The sequence below is a fragment of the Chanodichthys erythropterus genome, chromosome 24 (assembly GCF_024489055.1).
Source record: "Chanodichthys erythropterus isolate Z2021 chromosome 24, ASM2448905v1, whole genome shotgun sequence".
Classification (NCBI taxonomy): domain Eukaryota; kingdom Metazoa; phylum Chordata; class Actinopteri; order Cypriniformes; family Xenocyprididae; genus Chanodichthys; species Chanodichthys erythropterus.
In genome coordinates, this window is record NC_090244.1 from 797052 (window position 1) to 819766 (window position 22715).

General features: G+C 36.6%; 1 protein-coding gene across 3 annotated transcripts in view; it reads right to left on the reverse strand.

Annotated features, from left to right (window-relative positions):
• The window catches only part of LOC137015005 (A disintegrin and metalloproteinase with thrombospondin motifs 20), a 91356-nt gene that overhangs the window by 45500 nt on the left and 23141 nt on the right, over positions 1 to 22715 (reverse strand). For all 3 annotated transcript variants that reach the window (XR_010893915.1, XM_067379626.1, XM_067379627.1), the window contains exons 9-11: positions 19019 to 19165; positions 13870 to 14011; positions 11256 to 11360 (exon numbers count right to left, since the gene is read on the reverse strand). Coding sequence is in view for 2 of the 3 variants with exons in the window: in XM_067379626.1 (XP_067235727.1) it covers positions 11256 to 11360; positions 13870 to 14011; positions 19019 to 19165 (394 nt within the window). In the remaining variant the exon portion in view is untranslated. The remainder of the gene's footprint in view (positions 1 to 11255; positions 11361 to 13869; positions 14012 to 19018; positions 19166 to 22715) is intronic.

A 22715-nucleotide genomic window follows, 5' to 3' on the forward strand; every position in this document is an offset into this window, starting at 1 on the left:
AAACGTGATTGTAACAAGTCCCACAGTAACACCAGAAAGTGTAGCATCACAGTATTTGATGTCTCAGAAACACAATCTCCCTCCAAACAGGAAACATAATTATACGGGAGAATAAAAGAAATGGACAGAGCGAGCGTGAGATCTGGTGTCGCTCCTCATGACTGCTTCATTCATAACTCTACGTGTGATATACATCTCTGACTACAGGCTTCTCTTTCACCTGATACAATAAAAAACGTTACACAACAGCGTTCTGCTGGAATTTACAATTACAGTCATTACACAGTCAAGAGCGTCCGCTCAGAAACGAGACTCGCTGCTAATGACCACACAAATGTTCCCGCGGATGAAGCTCTCGGGGATTATCCTAAAGCCAGGCAACACGATACTCCTCGCTTTGGGAGAAGAAGGAAAGGAAGGATTAAACAAAGACTACGGCCATAAAACTAAATAAAATTAAATTAAGAATGCTTAATAGTGGATGCAATAGTTAATGTCATTTTCTTTTCAGAAGCATCACGAAAAATGTCATTTTCACCACATTGAAAACACTGAATTATGCAGCTAGTTTTAAAGCCAGCATTTTATGCATCCTAAATACACACAACTGAAAACAAATTTACAGCCTGACTGCTAATTAATTATTATGTTTAAGGAAAACGACCTTGGTAAACAAGTGCACAAACTTTTGAAAAAAGTTATTAACAGCAAAATTGTTGGTTCTGCAGATGATATAATAAACAAACAAACAAACAAACAAACAAACAAACAAATGCTACTGTGGGAAAATTGTTAAAAAAAAATAAATTAATAAAAAAATAAAATAAAATTATGCCAACACTTTGGGAAAGGTGTTTAAAATAAAATAAAATAAAATAAAATAAAATAAAATAAAATAAAATAAAATAAAATAAAATAAAATAAAATAAAATAAAATAAAATAAAATAAAATAAAATAAAATAAAATAAATAAAATAAAGTGCACCACCTTTTGAAAAAGTTATTAACAGCAAAATTGTTGGTTGTGTGGAAAATAAATAAATAAATAAATAAATAAATAAATAAATAAATAAATAAACAAACAAACAAACAAATAAATAAATAAATAAATAAATAAATAATAAACATTGCACCATCTTTTAAAAAAAGTTATTAACAGCAAAATTGTTGGTTGTGTGGAAAATAAATAAATAAATAAATAAATAAATAAATAAATAAATAAATAAATAAATAAATAAATAAATAAATAAATAATAAACATTGCACCATCTTTTAAAAAAAGTTATTAACAGCAAAATTGTCAGTTGTGTGGAAAATAAATAAATAAATAAATAAATAAATAAATAAATAAATAAATAAATAAATAAATAAATAAATAAATAAATAAATAAATAAATAAATAAATAAATACTACAACTGCAGGACAATTTAAAAAAAAAAAATTAATAAAAAATAAAATAAAATAATTCCAACTCATTGGGACAGTTGTAAAAACAAAATTATATAAATAAAATAAAATATAATAAACAAGTGCACCATCTTTTGAAAAAAAGTTATTAACAAAATTATAGGTTTTGTGGAAAATAAATAAATAAATTAATTAATTACAACTGCTACAACTGTGGGACAATTGTTAAAAAATAAATTAATAAAAAATAAAATAAAATAAAATAAAATAAAATAATGCCAACTCATTGTGACAGTTGTTAAAAAAATAATTAATTAAAATAATAAAATAAAATAAAATAAAATAAAATAAAATAAACAAGTGCAGTACCTTTTGAAAAAAAGTTATTAACAGCAAAATTTTTGGTTGTGTGGAAAATAAATAAATTAATAAATGCTACAACTGTGGGACAATTGCTAAAAAATAAATTAAAATAAAATAATTTTTATTTCCTCATCTTGGAGCTGCATGCAAGGCTGTCTTGCACCTGAACAGACGTCCATGTTTACAGTGTATTGTCACAGAAATGACCCCTAGCACACTAACAGAGCTCTACAAGCACAGGTTAACTAAGCGGTTAGCTGGTGTGTGCTGAGTCCATATTCTGACCCTGCAAACCTGACTCTATTTGCACACGTCTGTCTTTTCATGAGCTCTGTTTCATCTGGAATATCTGCAGTATGTTCCTCAAAGGTTCGCTGTAAGATGTCAGACAGAGAAGAAACACAGAGGAGAGGGTGAGTAGGGAGAAGTCTGTGTGGGAGGATGTGAATATCGCAGGTCTGGTGCGATTGTGGTTTTGTCTGATGGGACGTTTCTGAGAACGAGCTAAATATGGACCGAACCGCTTTACCGCATCACACACAGGTGTTTTGTGCTCCAAGCCGCAGCTAAACAAATGCAAATGCTTCTCTGGAGCGACCTCACAAAAACACTTTCACACTTATGTTGTAAATCACACAGTGTGCAGCTCGACACGCTGCTGGCATCGCGGAGAACCGCAGGACACGTATGCGCAATCACGGCCACACGGATCCGACGTGTGATACGAGTGTGTGTGTGTGGTCCTGGTATTCCCAATGATATGAGGACAAAATATGCCCACAATTTTTGGTCCCCATGAGGAAAATAGCTTATAAATCATATGTGATGATGTCTGAAAATGCCATTACGTCTATGGAAAGTCACCATAAAACAATGTGTGTGTGTGTTAGACTGATTGTAAATGGTGAAGTGTGTGTGCGCTGGCGCAGTAGAATAGACCAGGACCACCGGGAGACCCGAGTGCCGCACATGAGAGCCGTCAAAGTCTAAAGTCTGAAGCCTTAAAGGCATTCCACTCCCCGCTGCCATTTTCATGTTTACAGCGCCTTTGTTTAGCTTGAAAAGGTGCTGTGGGAGAGAATCACAGCTTGAAAGAGGCTCCGAGGAAAAAAAGAAAGACTAAAGGAGGGGTAGAACAGAGTACGCACACACACTTGCCATATGTATGGGCTGTTTGTTCTGCCAATAGAAGCATCTGGGCCCGTCGTGACCTTCAATTAGACTCTTGAAGGTGTGGAAAAGGCCTGAGGTGAGAGCGAGACAGACAGAGAGAGACAGAGAGAGAGAGAGACGGGCTGAGGTGTCTGTGAGCTTGTCAAGATTTGCTCTTAATTGAGAATGCAGTGAGATATTTGAAGGTCGAGTGAGAAAAACCAGCCCAGCTGCTGCCAACACATGTTTTAAATCTGTGTAGATTTGTGACACACACACACACACACACACACACACACACACACACACACACACACACACACACACACACACACACACACACACAGATAAAAATCATGAAACTTATACAATGTAACAACAATTTATTGAAAGGTTAACAAATATTACATTTTTAGGGTTTTATTTTTTCCCCAGATTAATTTTTTTTTTTGTGTGTGTGCATGTTTCCATTTTTATTGATTGAGTTTTTAATAGTTAAATTAAATGTTGGTAATCAAAAGGCATGTCTAATTAATTGAAATCAGGAAACGTATAGAATTTAACAACAATTTATTAAAAATGTAAGAAAAAAAAAATCTAAATTTTCGGCTTTGTGGAAATGATAAGGCCCTACAGAAATATAAACCTGTCAGAAGCGTCAGAAACGCCGGTCCATCTGCTGTATGGTTAAACGTGCCCTGTAATTGTGTGAACGCTGCGGTGAACACGCATCCATCAGCACGGAAATGACAGAGAAAAAACACCTCTCGCTCTCGACCTCTCTCATTTCGACACGCTCATTTGCAAAACACATCATCTTACACACAGAACTTCTCACAGCTCAGGGTTAAAGGTCACGGCACTCACAGGAGGCTTCAGATAGCACACGCACATGATTTACATCAAAACTGACTCTATTTACTGTGCTAATTCACGCTCCTGGTCTTAATGAGCATGAGGCTTATTTCCTTTATCTGTCATCAATGTAACAACTTTCTTCACTTCTACAACTATTAATATTAATATAATCCAATTATAGATTTTTACTTGGTAATAATATCACAGCACACTGTTCATGATAAAGTCCAGCCCTACATAATTTTTCACCAAATATTGTCTTGCACAAGCAAAATTTTATTGGATGGTGGATTATAGATAGACATATGGATGGATAGAATGATGGATAGAATGATGGATAGATGAATGATAGAACAATGGATGGATGGATGGATGGATGGATGGATGGATGGTTGAATGATGGATGGATGGAACAATGGATGAATGGAAAAAACAATGGATGATGCATAAAATTGAACGATGGATGGATGGATGGTTGGATGGATGGATGGATTGATGGATGGATGGATGGATGGATAGAACAATGGATGGAACGATGTATTAAATGATGGATGGATGATGGATGGATGAATGGATGGATGGATGACTTGAACATTGGATGGATGGATGATGGAATAATGAATGGATGGATGGATGGATGATGGATGGATGAATGACTTGAACATTGGATGGATGGATGGATGGATGATGGATGGATGAATGACTTAAACGTTGGATGGATAGATGGATGGAACAATGAATGGATGGATGGATAAAACAATGGATGGATGGATGAATGACTTGAACGTTGGATGGATGTATGGATGTATGGATGGTTGGATGGATGGATGGATTGATGGATGGATGGATGGATAGAACAATGGATGGAACGATGTATTAAATGATGGATGGATGATGGATGGATGAATGGATGGATGGATGACTTGAACATTGGATGGATGGATGATGGAATAATGAATGGATGGATGGATGGATGATGGATGGATGAATGACTTGAACATTGGATGGATGGATGGATGGATGATGGATGGATGAATGACTTAAAAGTAGGATGGATAGATGGATGGAACAATGAATGGATGGATGGATAAAACAATGGATGGATGGATGAATGACTTGAACGTTGGATGGATGTATGGATGTATGGATGGATGGATGATGGAACAATGAATGGATGGATGGATAAAACGATCGATGGATGGATAGATGAATGACTTTAACATTGGATGGATGGATGGATGGATGGATGGATGAAATGATGGGTGGATGGATGGATGGATGGATGGATGGATGGATAAATAAAACAATGGGTGGATGGATTGATGAATGACTTTAACGACAGATGGATGGATGGATGGATGGATGGATGGATGGATGGATGGATGGATGGATGGATGGATGGATGGATGGATAAAATGATTGGATAGATGGATGGATGAATGACTTGAACGTTGAACGAATGGATGGAGGATGGATGAACAATGGATGGATGGATGGATGGATGGATGGATGGATGGATAAAACAATGGGTGGATGGATGGATGAATGATTTGAACGACGGATGGATGGATGATGGATGGATGGATAAATGACTTGAACATTGAGTGAATGGATGGATGGATGAATGATTTGAACGACGGATGGATGGATGGATGGATGGATGGATGAATGATTTGAACGACGGATGGATGGATGGATGGATGGATAGATGGATGGATGGATAAAATGATAGATAGATGGATGGATGGATGAATGACTTGAACATTGAGTGAATGGATGGATGGATGGATGGATGGATGGATGGAACAATGAGCGGATGGATGGATAGACGGATAAAATGATGGATAGTTGGACGGATGGACTGAAATACCATGCATCGGAAACATTCTTCACTTCTAGATTTCATGTCACACCTTTTGAAATGTGTCACTCAGAAGTGATTTCTCAGTGTCGCCACAAGAGGCACTCTAGCATCATTAGTCTTCTATGGTCAGTTTTCTGTTTCAGGGCAACTATCAAGTTCAAGTTCTTGTTTAATGGCAGATATTTGAATCACCCTCTTGATCACACAATTGCATACTTTCAGTCTAAGGATAATTTTTATGCCAAAAACATTGATTTATAAGTGTCAGAGGTTTAGAAGCACGTCTGACAGTAGAAGTACAATCAGGATCCACAAAACGAACACATGAGACAAAACAGCACATGATGACTGCTGTATGTTCCTTCACTGTTGATAAATGACATGTACAGTGTGACATGTGAACTGAACAGCTGATCTGCTGGAGTAAATCCCTTTAGATCTTAATGACAGACTTCAGCGGCTACAACAAACCCACAGAACAGGAGGTGCACACGTTCACAACATACACACACCGTCACCGATCGACCAACGCTTGGGCAAAAACATACTTTTATCCTCAAAACACATACAAGCACACAGATGTCACACCGCAAAACCACATGTTGAGGTTTGTACGGCATCTTCAGAAGGTTTTCTTTCAAAATATGACAACTACACATCAAATTTTTCAAATCTGCTTCTTTGGGTTTTAATAAACTATAACTTCTCATACAAAGGCTGATCTATGTCTTTCTGAAGCACTACCAAACACATGTAGAGCCAAACCAGGCATTAGCTTTCACTACAACACTTCACTAACCTGTTCTTAATCGACTTGCCTGGTTAAATAAATGTGAAACAAAATACGTGAGCCATTCGACAAGCAACAATCAGCATGAACGCACCTTTACCTCGATTACTTGGCAACCTCAACAGCAACTCATTCGTGAAAATCAGATCTTGGGCCGCCGATACGGGACGTCTAGCTGGAAACACGTGCAGATTAGCAGGAGAAGTGACAAGTGATCCACACGGAGGAGGAACGATCCCAGAACAAGCTGCCAGGAACACCAGCCAACCCGAAGAGACACGGCCAACAAATTCTCCAACGCCAGACGTTTACAAGACTTCAGTCTCTTTCTCTAACTGCCTGAGACGAGGACAGGTTGAAGGTTCTGCTGAGCCCGAGCTGGTTAGATACACAATAGAGTCTATTGTACCTCCAGACACAAAACCTTATTGGAAGAGGAACCAAATACAAGCACGATTATGATTTGACTTCATTTACAAGCGTCTTTATGGGGATACTACCATTCTGCACCAATAAACGGACTCCATTAACCAGCTAGTTCACATTTTAATACATAGTCGCCATGCTGCTAACTTTCCCTGCAGTTCCTCTGCTGAAAAGAACAGTTTAGACAATTCAATTAAAAACCAAGTTTGAGGTTCGCTAGTTAAACAAGTTAAGAAGCCTGAGTGGGACCCCGGGATCCAAAACAAATTCTCCAACTCCAGACATTTACAATACTTCACTATCTTTCTCTAACAGCCTGAGACAAGATACACTGTTAGATACACAATAGTGTCTACTGTACCTCCAGTCATAAAACGGAAGAGGAAACAAAAACAAGCACTTCATTTACAAGCATCTTTATAGGGATACTACCATTCTGCGCCAATAAACGGACTCCATTAACCAGCTAGTTTACATTTTAGCCCACATAGTTTTCGCCAATATCATTGAGTTCCTCTACTGAAAAGAACAGTTTAGACAATTCAATTAAAGACCAAGTTTGAGATTAATCATTATTAAAGTTACAAAAGTTATTCAGTCAAGAGCGGTACATGATTTTTCCTTGTCCTTTGTTATTTCATTAACATTAAAAACAGTAGCAAGAATATTAGGCTGCTGTCACTTTAAAATATAATGCATGAATCCAATATACTGATACTGTACACTAGGGCTGGGACAATACATCGATTCTCGATACAATGAATCTGGATCAATCCTGATATTTTCTCTTTCTAATCGATTCTGAGCTTAGTTTTAACAGCAGATGGCGCTCAAGGCTAGTTTTTAACCACACACTCAAAAGCTCATGGAGAAGAGGGCTGAAGAGCGATCATGCGTTCGGCTGAGTCATGCAAGTGGTTAAATAAACTTACACCTCAGCTCAGAATGCTTTTATGATTAATGTAAACACAGCCCACTGTGAACACCCTTGTAATTCGTTTCAACCTTTCGAACCTTTTGAATGATTATTTTAGGTTTAAGTGGTATGTGCTAGGGCTGGGACAATACATTAATTCTCGATTCGTGAAACGATTCTGGATTGATTCTGATATTTTCTCTCTCGAATTGATTCTGAGCTTAGTTTTAACAGCAGATGGCGCTCTAGGCTAGTTTTTAACCACACAGTCAAATGTTCATGAAGAAGAGTGCTGGAGAGCGATCGTGCGTTCGGCTGAGTAGTCCACTGCGAACACCTCTGTAATTAGCTTCAACCTTTTCGAACTTTATGAATGATTATTTTAGATTTAAGAAGTGTGCGTAAGGAATTGGAAGCAAGCAGAGTACAGGTGTTTCTAAAGCATGTAGTGCCACCTGCTGTTAAAAACTAAGCTCAGAATTGATTCAAGAGAGAATCGTGATACATCGGAAAATATCAGAATTGATGCAGATTCATTGTATTGCGAATCAAGAATCGATGTATTGACCTAGCCCTACTGTACACGTGTGTTTTATTTCTCGACTGTTTACGTTCACTTAACACATAACTGACTATGTTTGTGCAGCTTATGCACACAAAACTTCTCACACAGCGCGACCAAGTTATCATTCATGCCTTTTTGCGCTTGAATGTTTAAATTGGCAAGGCGTAAAAATGTGTGCGAATGATACACTTTCATGACGACACAGGACTGGTCCGATCAGGACAGGACAGTTCTGTCAACGAGCCGTGCATGTGCTCTCTCTTTCTCTCACGGTGAGTGCACATGTGCGAGAAAAAGCAACAGAGGGCGCTCTCAGCCAAGCAATGTGCGTAAAACTCAGCAGGCAATGAAATAATATCTGCGCTAAACTTATTTTTGGCCTCTAACTCAATTACAGGCAAATGTAATCGTACAATTTATTAGCCATTTAGGCTAATTAAAAGCATTTTTTAGTCGCCTCTCGTGAAACACGAGTGATTTACTTGCATTGTAGAGGGTTGCTGACTGGGATGCCAGGATCTAAAACACAAAACCATGCTGGTGGTCTTCTCAACAGGGTCTTCGAGCCCCCTGTGCGCCCCCAGTTCTTGTGCTTTTGAAACCCTCCCAGGAGCACGTATTCCTGCTGGCTGGGCTCTTCAAAGGAGCCTCTGGATGGCAGGCCGGCTCACCCTGGAGATGACAGGAGCCGGATTGACTGCGGCTCATGCCTGCACTCTCTCACTGTGGAGGGAGGGAGGTGTTGGTATTTATAGATGGCAAGTGATGGGATGCCCTCGTTAGCACAAGGCTCACTGAGCCGGATGACAGACAGGCCGCTGGGGTCATGTGACCACATTACTCACTCCAGTGCTCTAAGAGACAGAGGATAAACGGGAGGGAAACTAGAGGAGAATCGAGGACAGAGAGAGGCAGAGGGACGAGGGGGAAAGTTTAGAGGACCACAAAGAATCAAAGCAATTATGGCCGTGATCCTCACTGCAACTCCATCATGTCGCTCTTCTGCATTTCAGCTAGAACTCATGCATTTTACGAGTACCAGCGGCCAGCATTTATGTACATAGTGGTCCATTTACCAGCTTAAACAGGATCAAACAACCGATGTTTGGAGATAAATGAGAGAGGAGAGAGACAGAGAAAGAAAGATATTTTGAACAAGCCTTCGTGAGGACCTTCCCACATTAAAGAGCTCGAGACAGGCAGGTGAGCCGAGACCAAGAGGCACTTTTCTTTCAACTTCAGCCACTTCAAACGGCCCCATGAGGAGGTGACACCAGGCACTCAGCACCACAAACAAAGGTGCAGGGGCCACGAGGGGTAGAAGCCCAAGAAAAAAGACCCTTTGTGTCCCTGTTTTTGTAAAGAGTCACGCAGTAACTATTCTGCTTGGCATGATATATAACAACACTCCTAAACTGGTGGGTCGTGATTCAGTTCTCAATCAACCAATTATATAATGTAAGTTTGGGCATATAAAAAATGCATTAAGAATCACTCATCTATTCTGTTGAAAAGCCATGCATCTGATCAGTATTTTAGCTCAAATTCATCTCTCACTTGGTAGCTTGCCGAATTAAATAGATATCAACATGCACTAGCTGACCATGAATAAATGTAAAGTAATAGGAAATGTAACCCAGATGGCATTAACTATGAGTTAAAATGAAGACATTATTATTGGTATTTATTAATACTAGTATTGGTAGCCAAGAGTATGAAAGCAGCGGAATTCAAGTGGCATAAACAAATATATGTATATATATATAATATATAGAACATATATATTGTTTATTTTTGAATGATAAGCAAATTTGTCTTTTGAATTGCCATCTAAGAAAACCTCAAGATAATTCCTCCCCAAATTAATCTTTTCACATAAATCTTTTCATGTTGTTGGTCTTACTTTGAGCTAACACTGCTTTAATAAACCATTCCAGTCACCACAACACTAGTGCTTTATCACGTCTATTAATGCTCTAGTCAAAATGGGAGGTCTGTTTTGCTAAAGAGCAATGATTATAAGTTTAACACTGACATGAACTCTTTCATGCCCTTCTGGCTTTAATCAGACGACAACGAGAACAACCAACAAACGCTCCTCGCTCTCCTTCCTCCAGAGTTCTTCACGTATTGCACGGCAGTGCCACGGTTAATGAGAACGGGAAAGGTTTCAGCTTTCCCATCCACTAGCCTGATTGAGGTTGTTTTGCTTGGATTAAGATACTGCCTACCTCAGTTAACATTTGATTCACTCAGAAAGGCTTGTTCCTGTAGTTTCCCCTGCAGTTAAAGGGTTAAAAGGAAGGAAAAAACTGACCCCCTCCTTCTGCAGCTCTCTTCTCTGAAAGTAGCGTCTTTTGTGTTGCTCTAAACCCAAGACTCTCTAGAACTCCTCTGACCGCTGACCCACTCACCCACATCGTAAAGAGGTTTGGGGGTCACGGGTTCACAACAAGGTGATCTGCGGGTGGCGTTCGGTTTCAAAGGCTTGATACTTCACCTCGGTTCTCAGCTCTCAAAGATCCAGCAGCAATGAACTAAATGTGGCTAATTAGCATTGCAATCGAAAGGTGATAGAAAACAAGAGAAGGGCTAACTTTAACATCACAATACTTACAAGACACACTCTCCTGTTTATGTACACCCACTATATTCTGTCAACTGATTTTCTTTTACAGATTATCTTGTAGCTCTTGGTGTTCCAGTTTGTTAGATGTAGGATTAAACAAATACCCTTAAATGAATCTGACTCAGTGTTTAGGCAGCTAATGTCACAGAAAAAAACGAGTTCTCGAAGTAAACCAGCTATGCAAGCTCACATTACCATCCTCATCAGCTTTGACATTTCAGTTTAACGCACGACTGACCGCCAGACAAAAACATAGGGATGAAAGCATAGGGAAAGTGTCTTACCATGCCATAGCCACACTCGGTCCCATCAGCGAGAGGCATGTGCTGTGTACGACATCCTTTATGGTCGCCCTCAGCACTGGTGCACCAGAGGCGCTTGCACTGTTTCTGCAATCGGCAAGAGTCACTTCAGTCAAAACTGGAGAAACAATGACTTGAACATCGGTAAATCAAACCCTTCTCAAGTATTTGAGAGTTCTCTTGATTGGGTACAAACCTAAATACATTTACGTCAATAGTAAGGTTGTCAAAAATGCATAATTTGGTACCAAGTTGGTACAGAGAATTTAAAAATGTGACGATACCCCCTAGCAATTCCCCCTAGCATTTTGAGCACTGTTGAGCGGATTCTTAAACACCTCTGATTGGCCACTCAGACAGCAACATAGTGTGGCCCAAATCCTGTCCACATCTGATACATGTGGATTACATGTGGACCAGATGTGGGCCGAAACTGGGCCGAAACTATATTGCTGTCAGGGCAGATATGACTGTGATTGGCTACAATGATCAGCACTTTTGAGTGTTTGAAATGCTCCCGTGTGTATCTGTGTAAGAACTCTGTGATGAGCATCAAAGATGTCTATTTACAACATTTTTGAACCATAGACCAGTGTAGCCAATCACAGACCTATCTGTTGAGCATATGAACACAATGGCCAATCAGAGGTGTTTAAGAATCCACTCAACAGTGCTCAAAATGTTAGGGGGAAATGCTGGTATCGTCACATTTTTTTTTTTTTTTTAATTTCAGTAACAACGATGGTACTGGAAAGTTTCTGTAAGTTGGTACTTTTAACAACCTTAGTGACTAGTAAAGACAATGGATTCAGATGGTTAGTTAAATGAGATTTGAGACTACAAGAACGCAATGACCCGAAGAAATAATCACTATTGGTAAATCAAACCCTTCTCAAGTATTTGAGAGTTCCCTTGACTTGGGTACAAACCTTAATACAGTTGGGTCACCAGTAGGGTTGTCAAAAATGCCAACTTCGGTACAAAGTCGGTACTGAAACTTTAAAGGTGCCCAAGAATGCTTTTTCACAAGATGTAATATAAATCTAAGGTGTCTCCTGAATGTGTCTGTGAAGTTTCAGCTCAAAATACCCCATATATTTTTTTTAATTAATTTTTTTAACTGCCTATTTTGGGGCATAATTAACAATGCACTGATTTACACTCGGCGCCGCCCCTTTAATTCGCCTGCTCCCTGCCACACGAGCTCTCGACTATATTACAGGGCATTTACAAAGTTCACACTGCTAATATAACCCTCAAATGGATCTTTACAAGATGTTCGTCATGCATGCTGTATGCATGCTTCGAATTATATGAGTAAAGCATTTATTTGAATGTTAAAGTTTTATTCTGAGTGAATTTGAGGCTGTCCTCCGTGGCTAACGGCTAATGCTACACTGTTGGAGAGATTTATAAAGAATGAAGTTGTGTTTATGAATTATACAGACTGCACGTGTTTAAAAAATGAAAATAGCGACGGCTCTTGTCTCCGTGAATACAGTAATAAACTATGGTAACTTTAACCACATTTAACAGTGCATTAGCAACATGCTAACAAAACATTTAGAAAGACAATTCACAAATATCACTAAAAATATCATGATATCATGGATCATGTCAGTTATTATTGCTCCATCTGCCATTTTTCGCTATTGTTCTTGCTTGCTTACCTAGTCTGATGATTCAGCTGTGCACAGATCCAGACGTTAATACTGGCTGCCCTTGTCTAATGCCTTGAACATGAGCTGGCATATGCAAATATTGGGGGCGTATATATTAATGATCCCGACTGTTATGTAACAGTCGGTGTTATGTTGAGATTCACCTGTTCTTCGGAGGTCTTTTAAACAAATGAGATTTATATAAGAAGGAGGAAACAATGGAGTTTGAGACTCACTGTATGTCATTTCCATGTACTGAACTCTTGTTATTTAACTATGCCAATATAAATTCAATTTTTGAATCTAGGGCACCTTTAAAAATGTGATAATACCAGCATTTCCCCTTAGCATTATTTCCCCTCTGATTGGCCATTATGTTCACACGCTCAACAGATATGTCTGTGATTGGCTACAATGATCAACGCTTTAGAGCTTTTGAAAGCAGGCGTCTATCAGCAGATCCTTAATATATAATATATAATATGCTTTCAAATGCTCCGGTGTGTATCTGTGTAAGCATTTGGTGATGAGCTTCAAAGATGTCTACTTACAACGTGTTTTTGAAGTGTTGATCATTGTAGCCAATCACAAAAATGCTGGTATCGGCATGTTTTTAAAATTTCAGTGCTGACTTTGTACCAAAGTTGGTACTTTTGACAACCCTAGTCACTAGTATAGATTCAGATGGTTAGTTTAATGAGCTTTGTGACAACAAGAACCCAATGACCAGAAGAAATGAGGAACGATGGAAGAACTTAAGAAGAGGTTAAAGACAGTCCCTGGTCGTTAAATGACTAAACAGCCTCCCAAATGGATGACAGACCAATGCACAAAGCAACACTGTTTCAGGCTCCCTCATTCACAGGGTGGTCACTGAGTTAAGGTATCACTGATACATTTGGGATCCATTGTTGAATTAAATTTAGATGTCGTACCATGAACGGACAGACTTGAGAGCCGGGACCGAACATGAGTTCACACTGACGGTTGGCGTTGTAGAGTTGACCTGGCAGCTGGTTGGGAAGGTTATACGTCCTGCCTGAGGGCTCGTCCAGGAGACATTCACCATAACCAGTGCTGAGAAGAAAAAAAAAAAAACATTTCATCAAGGAAAACTCTGGTTTCTTGGTTTCTGGCCTCAGAATCCTGGAGTAAGTACTATCATAAAGCATTTGTTGTTATTTTGCATCGGTTGTCAATGGACAATAGTGATTTCACCAGGCATCTGAAGGCCAAGTGTACGATGGAGGCAGCAGTGGGTGGTCTGCTTTGTTACCTGCTGATAACTGATTGAATGGACTTAGTTAGACAACACAAAGGCTGCAATTCAATGTGGGAAAAGACGGTGTTCTCTAACAATGGTGGGTCTCCAAGAATCAACACAACAGTGCCAAAACCAACGTTTCAGCACATCAGTCCAACATGCCTTCAGCTCCGGCTACGTCATGACATATATGTCCCACCACACCCTTCCTTTGAAACACATAAAGGAGCTACAAAAGAGCAGCTGTACATTGAAGCTCATTGAATTGTTGGGCTTAACGTCTCTGAATGGCTCTTTCAGCAGAGAGGGAACAAAGCAAACCTCCTTGACAAAGTCCTTTCTCCGTTTGCCTTCTGCATGCTCACCTTTCTGCAAGGGAGAACGGAAACTGAAGCTCAGAATAGCCGTGTGATGCAATTACGTGAGTTGCTGTTTCAATTTGTCCTTGGCTTTGAGACTAAACACCTGTGTCAGCCGATTTTGTCCTCTCATTACCTCGCTCACCCTTTACTCCCACTCCAGACACCCTACAAGACACCTTTGTCTTTATGAGGGGGGAAAACGAACACTACTCGAGGGGCAGGTGTCCTTCTGCGGGACTCATTTATCCAGCAGAGTTAGGATGACAGCGCAGAGAAGCGGCGTACGCTCTCGTCTCTCTGCACCTCGTCATCAGCACATTCGAGTTATGAGTTTGTTCATAAAATCAGCAAGACTGAGGCTGACAAAACCCTTTCACAGGAGTATGTTAGTGCAAAGCTCTTAAAGAGCGATAAGATTACAGTAAACTGAGACCATCAGTATCTCTAAGTGAGTGTGAGTGTGTGAATTCAGGCTCTTTCACATGATTAGAACTGCAGCTAATGAATACTGGACAGTTTGCATCCTAACACTAGAGTGCAAAAGGAGGTATTTTGAAGGACAATTTTAGGCTTTCATTAGACAAAATATCTTATTTTTTTGTGTTCCACACACAAAAAGAAAGTCTTGGAATGACATAAGGGTGAGTAAATTTATCCCTTTAAGAGAGATTATTACTGTGGTACTCCGAGGAGCTTTGAAGAATACTGCATTGCGAAAAACACAATAATACCAATGTACTTTCTCGAAAAAGTGCCGCAGGAACATTTGGGTTCATGAAATGTTGTGGTTCATCAATGAGCAGATTTCTTTGAGTTCAGGTCAGGCTGCGCCCTTCTGGCACAGACATGAAGTCCACACCTGGAGATCATTTGGGCGGGTTGGTAAAGTGAGTTTATTAAGGAAAATGACTCACAGTTATTATTACTGAAGGTTTTTTGGACATGTACCATGGTACCTTGGAGAAACAAGTAAATATCATGGTACATAAATACAGTAATCATTCAGTACCCTAGTATTAGTATCATCTGACACCATGGTTTTCTCTATTCATTTGACAGATTAAAGGCTTTTCGACGTCAAACGTCATTCGAGCCCATTGGAGAATAATATCCATATATTTTCACCACTTCACATTTAACTTCTATGGGGCATTCTGTAAAGCTTGTCTGAGCGAGCAACAGTAACCTCATTTTCATTAGTAAAGTGGTGTTTTGGTGCAGAAGGACATGATATATTGAGAGTTTTAGCATGAGAATCAAGTTGATTCGTCCTTGAACAGAGCGAGAACAGAACAAGACGTTCCTCATTTCTCAGACATTCAGCAGCTGCTTCTAAAAGACTCAATGAACGCCTGAGCTAATTGAGCTTTAATGTAAAAGAAGTGTCTCTCGTTGGTGCTCTATAGGTCATGCCATGGAAAGTAACAGGCTTTGCCAACATTTAAGGTGTGCGTAGAAAATCGAGCACTTTTCAGTAAATGTAGTATGTTTTTGTCTTCAAAATCGCAGCTTTTCCAGTAACAAATCGATTTTTGCATGACAAAATACTCCATCACTGTAACATCAACAACAACTTAACAGCCGAGTGAACTGAGTTAATAATCAAACACACTAACTTAAACTGCCTTGGGATTCTGAGAAGTCATTAAACGAGTGGAAAAAGGAGTATCTGAGCAACATTTTATGCTTCAAAATGCAGATCGACTGTAGCTTGACAAACCATTGCCATGTGATGACAAACACTACACTGCAATCCTCAGTGTTTCTGTCTTGTTTTCCAGCACAAATATCTAAACATGCTTAAAACAAGAAATATCTGCCAATGGGGTCAGAAAAATAATCTTGTTTTTCCTTTGAATTCAGATCATTTTCTGATCCCATTGGCAGATATTTATTCTTGTTTTAAACACAAACTCACGTCAGTTTGATGCATTTGTCAGTAAACAAGACTTAATATCTTTAAGTCATGTCATTTTTCTTTCTTGAATTAAGAATGTTTAGATATTTGTGCTGAAAAACAAGACAGAAATACAGAGAAGGAACATCATTTTTGTGCAGTGAAACAGTAACACATGTGTGTTTGCATGCAGTGTTTCAGTGTGTGTGTTCAGTTTAATCTCCTCACAGGAGAGTGTTGCGTCTTGAAAAGCTCTTGAGGTTGAACGGACAGTCAAAAGATGCACTTGAGGTTTCTGCTGCTCTGGATGACTTTCAATGCTTCACATCGCTGGGAGAATGCATATGCTTTATTTTTATCAACATATCTGATTTAAAACATTTTCTCATATAAAGCCATGCAGAGCAAACAGAGACTTTTGCTAAAGTCTCAGATGTTTCTCCTGAGAAAAAGACCAAAATAAGAAGAAATCTCAGTATTTTCTCAAACATCTCAACAATATCAAACTCCAAGAAGTCTCCTTAGCTATGAAAGAGCAACATTTGAGCAATAAAACTGTAGAAGAAACTGTCAACCAAAGGTCTTAAAGTCAACATAAACATGTTCATAAATCATTTTACTGATGCATTTCTGAGAGAAACAGAATGATTGAGTAAAAGATAAGATTTCATCTAAATGTAGTCTAAAAAATGCTTCTAATTACTCTTTGACTATTAGCAAAATCATGTACTTAAGGTTAATATTTTGATAATGTAACAGCACATTCGCAAGTTCATGATCAGGCATAACATTATCCATATGCTCCGTGGTCCAGTTTTGATGCTCACATGCCCACTGTTGGCACTTTGGACAGAGGTCAGGGGTCAGCATCAGCAACAAAACAAATCTTATTTTCTGAATAATGCATCAAAATTAAGTGAGTTTATGCTTAAACCAAGAAAAAAAGTATCTGCCAGTGGGGTTTCTTGTTTTAAGTAAAACTCACATAATTGTGATGCATTATTCAGAAAACAAGCCTCTTGATTTATGATTGTTTAGATACTTGTCCTGGAAAACAAGAGCACGTGACCTGGTCATGATACTAACAGGCCTCTCTCTGACGGAGTCACTGGAGCGCAGAGCAGATCAAAGGGTCGCGTTCAGGGAAAATCTAATTATAACTGACACTTCCTGTCTTAAAGGGAAGCTGCTGCGTCTCCCTCCGCTCTGGACGGCCTCAATGAGCCGTTGCCCCGAGTTACGGTTGCCGAGGGGCCAAGAACGCCGGCGACTAAATGACTGTTTGTCCGGCACCTCGAGAGAAAGCAGACAGACTCAGACGAGAGTGAGACAGGAAGAGCAATTTTGAGCTCTAAAGAGCGTGACCTGGTGAGGATTTGCTCAAAGGTCATTTTAACCTTAAAACCTGACATCTGATATTAGACACAGCCTGCTGGGAAAACGGTTGTGTTCTAGGACATGCTTAACCAGATGAGCTAGTTCCTTAGCAGCTTAGCCAAGGTGGTCTACCAGCTCTAACCTGCTGACCAACTGATTCAGACTCTGATCACCTACACCAGCTGATCTCCAATCAACTGGAAACCAGAGTTATTATCGTTAACTGAAACTAAAACCATAAACAAAAATCATTAAATGAAATAAAAATTTTTTATATATGGGTCATTAATGAATATGGTTTTTAACATTGTAAAAAAAAAACATAAAGGAGATATAATTAATTTTTAAGTTTTCAAGTGTTAACAATGATATTATGTAGGTTTTATAATCAATTAACACTGCTTTTGTCATTTTTTACAAAATTTGTCACCAAAAAAGTCATTTGGTTTAACCAAAATTTTAATTTACCAAATTTTTAAACAATGCTAACAGGCTGATATCTAAAAGAACAATCAAATATTTTATATTTAGTACAAGTTTTTAAAATATTACAACATTTTCCATGTTTTATAGCGGTTGCACCGAATGACCTGATGTTTCAGGACATGCGTATGATCAAGAGAAAACATGAATTTATCAAATATTAAGAGAGAGTTAGTTACTTTGCTTCACGACCATGTGGTTGTTTGCAGGTGTCTGAATGATGTCACATCCTGTCACATGATATTGATCACATGACTTGATCCAAAATGGTCCCTTTATATTGGTTACTCCGAATGACATCAATTAAATTCATTTTTCCGGACATTCTTTCTCATAACAAAGCAACGACTTCTACACATAATTTTAACACCATTTTGCACTATGTTGATATATGATGTTATAAAATCATGCCAGAGTAAAAAATATATACATTTATTACATTTTAAGATATTTTAATCACAAATTAATGGTTAGACGGTTAAACCGAATGACCTTTTGACACTTTAAAATCTTTAAAATATCTTTATATGTAGTGAAATATAATTAAAACCTTCTGGGTTCAATAAAATAGATCTAGTTGTACATACTCTGAATGTCATATCATAGTTTTTAATTATTATTAAGGCCTTTGGACAAAAAAAAAAAAAATGACCCGTCACATCATTGACCCATATCTAAGATGAAACCAGAGATGCACCTACTCCAGGAAATCCGTGACGTATTTGCGGCTGCATTTGGACCAGGACCAGGGGCTGGTGTCGTAGTTGAGGGTTGGAGCCATGACGTGGTACTGATGCTTGACTCCGGCCTCTCGGCACTTCGGACTGTCGTCATGTGGCATGTTGAACCTGCGACACACACACAGCAGAGAGTTCATGAACTTCCAGAAATGAGGGAATACAAGAACTGTGACGGTACTGGATAAATACCAACATTACACTGCAAAAAATGATTTCCTCAGTGTTTCTGTCTTGTTTTCCAGTACAAATATCTAAGATACATTTACTGGAGAAGCAAAAAGACATCAAAATGAAGTGAGTTTATGCTGAAAACAAGAAAAAATCTCTTGATTTAAGAATGTTTGGATATTTGTCCTGGAAAACAAGACAGAAATACTGAGGAAGAACATCATTTATTTTAAGATACTTCAAAAAATTCTTATCTTCTAAGATTCTTATATCCAATAAACCATATTCATACCGTGGTATTTCTGTTAGTGTCTTGATGTGTGTGACTGTCAACAAAAAAACAAAACCTCTTTTTGTGGCAGAAAGGAAAAGTCCAGCAATAAAATCCTTAAATAAAAGCTGTATTGAGATGAATCTGACGTCTGAAATAGAAATGCAGTGATGTCAGAGTCCAGAAACAGCTGTGAAATCAGACACAAACAGCTGTGTTTACGGAGATCCTTCAGACTCCATCTGTGAGGCTTCATATGCACATTAAATATATTTCATATGTTACATTCACGAAATACTTTTACTGTCTGAATTGGTTTCATTTCAAGAACATCTGTGCTGTTGATCAAAAGGGTTCGACTCGCTCAGATAACTGTGTCTGTCCATCGTTTATACGAAGAAATGACAAGGACACTCTTAGGAAAAAAAAGAGTTCTAAATAGAACTTTAGGGTTCTTGACTCAATTTTAAAGAAGCTTAAATGCCAAATAAATAAATAAATAAATAAAAATCTAAATAGAACTTTAAGGTTCTTGACTCAATTTTAAAGACGCTTAAATGCCAAATAAATAAATAAATAAAAATCTAAATAGTATTTTAGGGTTCTTGACTCAATTTTAAAGACGCTTAAATGCCAAAGAAATACATAAATAAATAAAAATCTAAATAGAACTTTAAGGTTCTTGACTCAATTTTAAAGGCGCTTAAATGCCAAATAAATACATAAATAAATAAAAATCTAAATAGAACTTTAAGGTTCTTGACTCAATTTTAAAGACGCTTAAATGCCAAATAAATACATAAATAAATAAAAATCTAAATAGAACTTTAAGGTTCTTGACTCAATTTTAAAGACGCTTAAATGCCAAAGAAATACATAAATAAATAAAAATCTAAATAGAACTTTAAGGTTCTTGACTCAATTTTAAAGACGCTTAAATGCCAAATAAATACATAAATAAATAAAAATCTAAATAGAACTTTAAGGTTCTTGACTCAATTTTAAAGACGCTTAAATGCCAAATAAATAAATAAATAAAAATCTAAATAGAACTTTAAGGTTCTTGACTCAATTTTAAAGACGCTTAAATGCCAAAGAAATACATAAATAAATAAAAATCTAAATAGAACTTTAAGGTTCTTGACTCAATTTTAAAGACGCTTAAATGCCAAATAAATACATAAATAAATAAAAATCTAAATAGAATTTTAGGGTTCTTGACTCAATTTTAAAGACTCTTAAATGCCAAAGAAATACATAAATAAATAAAAATCTAAATAGAACTTTAAGGTTCTTGACTCAATTTTAAAGACTCTTAAATGCCAAAGAAATACATAAATAAATAAAAATCTAAATAGAACTTTAAGGTTCTTGACTCAATTTTAAAGACGCTTAAATGCCAAATAAATACATAAATAAATAAAAATCTAAATAGAACTTTAGGGTTCTTGACTCAATTTTAAAGACGCTTAAATGCCAAATAAATACATAAATAAATAAAAATCTAAATAGAACTTTAAGGTTCTTGACTCAATTTTAAAGACGCTTAAATGCCAAATAAATAAATAAATAAATAAAAATCTAAATAGAACTTTAGGGTTCTTGACTCAATTTTAAAGACGCTTAAATGCCAAAGAAATACATAAATAAATAAAAATCTAAATAGAACTTTAGGGTTCTTGACTCAATTTTAAAGACGCTTAAATGCCAAATAAATACATAAATAAATAAAAATCTAAATAGAACTTTAAGGTTCTTGACTCAATTTTAAAGACGCTTAAATGCCAAATAAATAAATAAATAAAAATCTAAATAGAATTTTAGGGTTCTTGACTCAATTTTAAAGACGCTTAAATGCCAAAGAAATACATAAATAAATAAAAATCTAAATAGAACTTTAGGGTTCTTGACTCAATTTTAAAGATGCTTAAATGCCAAAGAAATACATAAATAAATAAAAATCTAAATAGAATTTTAGGGTTCTTGACTCAATTTTAAAGATGCTTAAATGCCAAAGAAATACATAAATAAATAAAAATCTAAATAGAATTTTAGGGTTCTTGACTCAATTTTAAAGACTCTTAAATGCCAAAGAAATACATAAATAAATAAAAATCTAAATAGAATTTTAGGGTTCTTGACTCAATTTTAAAGACTCTTAAATGCCAAAGAAATACATAAATAAATAAAAATCTAAATAGAACTTTAAGGTTCTTGACTCAATTTTAAAGACTCTTAAATGCCAAAGAAATACATAAATAAATAAAAATCTAAATAGAACTTTAAGGTTCTTGACTCAATTTTAAAGACGTTTAAATGCCAAATAAATAAATAAATAAAAATCTAAATAGAATTTTAGGGTTCTTGACTCAATTTTAAAGACGCTTAAATGCCAAATAAATAAATAAATAAAAATCTAAATAGAATTTTAGGGTTCTTGACTCAATTTTAAAGACGCTTAAATGCCAAAGAAATACATAAATAAAAATCTAAATAGAATTTTAGGGTTCTTGACTCAATTTTAAAGACGTTTAAATGCCAAATAAATAAATAAATAAAAATCTAAATAGAATTTTAGGGTTCTTGACTCAATTTTAAAGACGCTTAAATGCCAAAGAAATACATAAATAAAAATCTAAATAGAATTTTAGGGTTCTTGACTCAATTTTAAAGACGTTTAAATGCCAAATAAATAAATAAATAAATAAAAATCTAAATAGAATTTTAGGGTTCTTGACTCAATTTTAAAGACGCTTAAATGCCAAAGAAATACATAAATAAAAATCTAAATAGAATTTTAGGGTTCTTGACTCAATTTTAAAGACTCTTAAATGCCAAATAAATAAATAAATAAATAAAAATCTAAATAGAACTTTAGGGTTCTTGACTCAATTTTAAAGACTCTTAAATGCCAAAGAAATACATAAATAAATAAAAATCTAAATAGAACTTTAAGGTTCTTGACTCAATTTTAAAGACTCTTAAATGCCAAAGAAATACATAAATAAATAAAAATCTAAATAGAACTTTAAGGTTCTTGACTCAATTTTAAAGACGTTTAAATGCCAAATAAATAAATAAATAAATAAAAATCTAAATAGAATTTTAGGGTTCTTGACTCAATTTTAAAGACGCTTAAATGCCAAAGAAATACATAAATAAAAATCTAAATAGAATTTTAGGGTTCTTGACTCAATTTTAAAGACGCTTAAATGCCAA